General features: G+C 63.5%; 1 protein-coding gene across 1 annotated transcript in view; it reads right to left on the bottom strand.

Annotated features, from left to right (window-relative positions):
• The window catches only part of SHANK2 (SH3 and multiple ankyrin repeat domains 2), a 408,406-nt gene that overhangs the window by 11,088 nt on the left and 392,821 nt on the right, over window positions 1-4,497 (bottom strand). The window contains exon 25 of the mRNA XM_025046286.1: window positions 2,117-4,497. This exon is cut by the window's right edge and continues 25 nt beyond it. Coding sequence (XP_024902054.1) covers window positions 2,117-4,497 — 2,381 coding nt within the window. The remainder of the gene's footprint in view (window positions 1-2,116) is intronic.

Raw genomic sequence — 4,497 nt, 5'->3', positions numbered from 1 at the left:
CTACTGTCGGCCCTGCCCTGGGTGACCTCAGCCCTGCTGCTGTTACGTTAGGGAGCTGCCTCTCCCTCTAGGCCCATCTCTGGTCCAGCAGGAGGCCAGGAGTGGGACCGGGGAGCTCCCGGGGTTGGGGCTGCTCGGTGCCTGCCAGCTGAGCTCCTGCTGGGGCTGCGCTTCTGCACAGTGACCACTACGGGCCCTGCCTCAGTGACGCCCACAGTGCAATGCCCAGCTTCCAGTGAGTGCTTGGAAGACATTGGCTAACGTCTTTATTGTAAGCGAGTTGGGTTATAAATAAGAGAACAGACCGGAGGTGGTGGCTCTCGGTAACCAAGCCTGAGTCGGAGGTTGGTCCTGCAGCTGCTCTCAAGAAATCCAGCAGGACTCTGCCAGGCGATGTCTGCTCGAGGTCCCACCCACCTAGGGGACACAGGGCAGGGAACCCCTGGAGATGCATGCACCTCGGAGGCCCACTGTCCTACGAGCCCCCAGAAGCTCAGGTCGGGAGAGGAGGAGAGATGGAGAGGGATCCGGATGCTGCTCGGAGAGGCCCCGCCCCCCAGAGCGCTCAGAGGAGCGCAGCTCGGTGCAGGCTGCCTCATGGCCCGAACAGCCCTGGGCTCACCCGCTTCAGCATCTTTCACGTTCAGGCTGCCAGCGAGGGGAAGTGCCGTCAGAGAACCTGTGCCTGCGCCCTAGCCCCGCCTACTGCGGGCAGTGCCCATGACAGGCCCCTGGCCTCTGTCCCCGTGTCTCCTTCTGAGAAATGGGCACACTTAACACCTGCTCCCAAGTGCCCTAAAGATGAGTCACCGTGTGAAAGCGCTCTGTAGAACGTGGACCACTGAAGATAAAGCATCTTAATTGTTGTCCTGCCGCACTGTAGCAACTAGGGAATGGTATTATTCCACAAACAGAAAGGCCTAAACCATCCAGTTTTTAAGATCTCCTTGAGCCTGCTGAGTATGTGCTATTTGCAGATACACGTGTACACACACCTGCCGGAAACGGAATTTTAAAGACTTCCTCTTCAGGCGGAGGCACCACCTGAATGTCCCAGTCGCAGTGGGGGTCCCATTAGAGGACAGCGGTGTCCATGTGTGGCCCTCCGCCAAGGCCGGCCAACCACTGCTGCCCTGAGGAGGGGTGGGAGCAGCCAAGCTCCGTATTTAAATCCTCCCTGAACGGTCACTAGGAAAACGGTGGCACCTGCCACATCTCAGGCCCCCACCGCAGTGCGACATTGCTGACTAACAGACTTTGGTGTTTGCAGGTGACGCCTGCCCAGCAGGACTCCAGAGAAAGGCCTCGTCAGTCAGGATGACAAGACCTGCGCATGAACGTCAGTGGGAGAAGCCGAAGAACACGGCCCCCGGGGACAGCGCGACGGTGCGTGTCACGGGGGCAGAAACCGAGGACGGGGGGACATCGCGGGAGCGAGGGACAGTGGGCAGACGGTCAGGAACGCGGCGCGCCTCTGCACAGCCTGCCGGTGGGTCGGGTTCAGAAGTGACCCTGCCTAGTCCGCTCTCGGTTCCAATGGCAGTAACCTCAACGCCGCGTGATACTGTGAATGGCCGACCCAGGGACAGTGGAACGCTTTTCATCCCTAAGGCCTGCCCGCTGGGGTAGGATGGGCTGTCGGGGGAAATGCCTTCCACCCTGTATTCAGTGGCGAAGCCACAACCCGGCACCTCCCGAGCCCCGAACCAGTGAGCATGCACGTGTGTTCCCACGCCCGCCACCCGCTCACGGCCCGCTGGCACGGAAGCCCTCCTGGGCCAGCTCGGTGGAGCGCGGTTTCGGCTTCTGCGAGGCTCCAGAGCAGCCTTTGGGAGGTCCTGGCCGCGCTCCGGAAGCCAGGGAGGGCCGGCTTTGCGCGGCTGCCCTTGACCTTGACCGTGAGTCTGCGCTCAGGAGTGCCCGTCCTGCCGGAGGGGCGAGGTCTGGTCTGCTGCACCGGAGTCCGGGAGAATGAGAGGTGCGACACAAGAGGCTTCGGGAACCCCCTCTTCACGGTCACTGCGGCTGCTTCCCAGGGCGTTTCCTGGTCATGCTGCCCCGCCGCGGCAGAGGTGAGCCTGGTGCAGAGGCTGCGTCAGCCGGGCGCGGGACTTACCTTGGAGCGAGGCCGGCCGGCTTGGTCCCCGTCGGCGAGTCCAGTCCTTCCCCTGGCTTGGCCGATTTCTCTCGGTTCATTTGCTGCAAGATCGAGTTCAATTCGCTGATCACGTTTGCCTTTGGGCCTGAGAGAATGGGGCTCTTGACCTCCGAGACGTCACCCCACAACTTGGAGGTCCTTGGCTGGATCCCCTTTGTGGGTGCGGGCTGGGCACCGCCAGGCGGCGGCAGGGGTGCGGGTGGGGGCATCACAAAGCTGTCTGCGTCCTCTTCCATGAGCGCGTCTTGATAAAGTGCATTGCTTTTGTGAATGATGGGCTTCATTTTTGGCTTGGGAGGTACAGGGGGTCTGTCGAGCACAAACGCTTGCCCGTCTGCGTGGACGGTGCAGGTGTCCATGCTCTCCCCGCCTTCAGAGGACAGCGTGGAGATACTGGACACCGTGGAGATGGTGCTGGTCGTCTCGAGATGGTGGTCGCTGCCGCTCCGGCTGTCCACCTCCTCGATCCCAGAGTCCGTGACAGTGTCAAAGCTTTCGGGGGGTGGCAGGAATGAGGCAGGCAGACAGTTTGAAAGGCCAGCTGGCTTCTTACCGTCTGCGGAGTTGGCTGGCTGGCTGGAGTTCAACGAGGGGGACGGGGAGGTGTCGTTTTTTTTCTGCTTGACCAAGTCTGTGAGAGCGGGGACAGAAGCGACTCGGTCATCGGGGATATCAAAACTGTTCGCAAACTCCAGGGGAGGAGGCAATGGCTCTGTAAAAACAAAATCCTCGTCCAGGTCCACGGAGGCCAGAGGTGGGGGAGGGATGCGAAATGGCAAGATCACCGCCTCCTCCATGGAGCCCGCCGCCACCATGGTCCTGCCGGGCGTGGTGGCGGTAGGCGCGGGGCCCGCGGAGATCTGTAAAGCACCTTCGGTTTCGGGGACGCCTTCTGGCACCTCGGGGGGCAAGTTGTCCAGCTTCATTTCCATATCAGCCTTCTCATCCTCTTCCTCCAGGAAGTCTTCCGGCTTGGCAGCGTCCACAGTGTGGACCATCAGCAGGCCGGCCGACTTCTGCTGGGACGTGTCCATGATGTTGATCAGCATGTTCTTCTTGTCGTCACCTTTCCGGTCCTTGCCCAGGTCGCTCTCGTACTTATTCTCGGTCTCCTGCCGCCTCAGGAGGCCCCGTGTGTTCTGCCTGGTGACCGGAGGGAAGCCTGCCTCCACGCTGGGCCGCATTTTGGTATCGATGTAGAGAGGTTTGTTGAGGTCGGCCTTGGGCGCCTCCCCCTTGGGGCCCTGCTGGGACTCCTTCATGGCTCGGTCCCTCGCGGAAAGCGCCAGGGCCAGCGGGGAGCTGGGGTCCAGCAGCCTCCCTGTGAGCGGGTGGACGTAGTTCTCGGGCCCAGCCACACTGCCGCTCTTGGGGGGCACCGCAGGGCTGCTCTCGGGCCCCTTGGCTTTGGACATGAAGTTCGCTGGCCTGCCGGCCTCACCCTGAGCTGCGGCCTCGCCACCACCCACAAAATGGCTCTCGGGCTCCCTGGGCGCTGCCCCGGGCGTCGTGGGTGACAGCTGGTCGGCACCATCCTCCTCCCCGAAGCCGCCCTCCTCGGGGAACGTGGAGGGCCGCATTCGGGGGGCGGGCAGCCCCAGCCCCACGTCCTCATCCCCCAGGTCTGTGGAGAGGAAGGCCGGCGAGTTCCTCCTGGCTTCCAGCCGCTTCTCTCGGTCGCGCACGGCCCCGGCGATGGCGGCGGCGAAGGGGCTGCTGACGGTCAGGCCGTCGTCGGGCCGCAGCTGGCCCGGCTGCTCGGAGGCCTGCGGGTCGATCTCCATGCTGCTGCCCTGGCTGCTCTTCCCGCTGCTGCTGGTGGAGGGCTCCTTGACGATGATGGTGGGGATGGGGATGGAGCACGTCTTCTCGGGGCTGTCCTCCACGTTGGACTGCTTCACCAGCATGCCCTTCCGCCGCGCGGGCTTGGCGGGCACGTACACGGCCTTGCTCGCGATCTTGCCCACCTCCGAGTACGGGTTCTCGGGCATCTGGCCCCTCTTGCTGCGGAAGTTGGCCTGGGCGGCGGTGGCGCGGCTGTAGAGGTCGTCGGAGTCCAGCGAGTAGCGGTCCAGCTCGCGGCGGTAGTACATGCCCTTCTCCCTCACCATGGTGACCACCGTGTCCGAGCGCGCCGCTGGGGACACCTTGGCGGAGTTCTGAGTGAACGCGGGCTTGATGGTCCCGTAGACTCGCGGGGTCGGGGACTTGGGGCAGTTGTAGGCGGTGGGGGAAGGCGGAGGTGGGGACGGGGGCACAGACTGCGGTGGGGGCGGGATGTCCTCGGAGGTGTCCGGCATGGACAGGCTCCTGGTGAACTTCAGCATCGGCGGCGCCAG

Source organism: Pteropus alecto, unplaced genomic scaffold (genome assembly GCF_000325575.1).
Source record: "Pteropus alecto unplaced genomic scaffold, ASM32557v1 scaffold43, whole genome shotgun sequence".
Taxonomy (NCBI): domain Eukaryota; kingdom Metazoa; phylum Chordata; class Mammalia; order Chiroptera; family Pteropodidae; genus Pteropus; species Pteropus alecto.
Note: the sequence above shows the minus strand (reverse complement) of the source record. Positions and strands in the feature narration are given on the sequence as shown.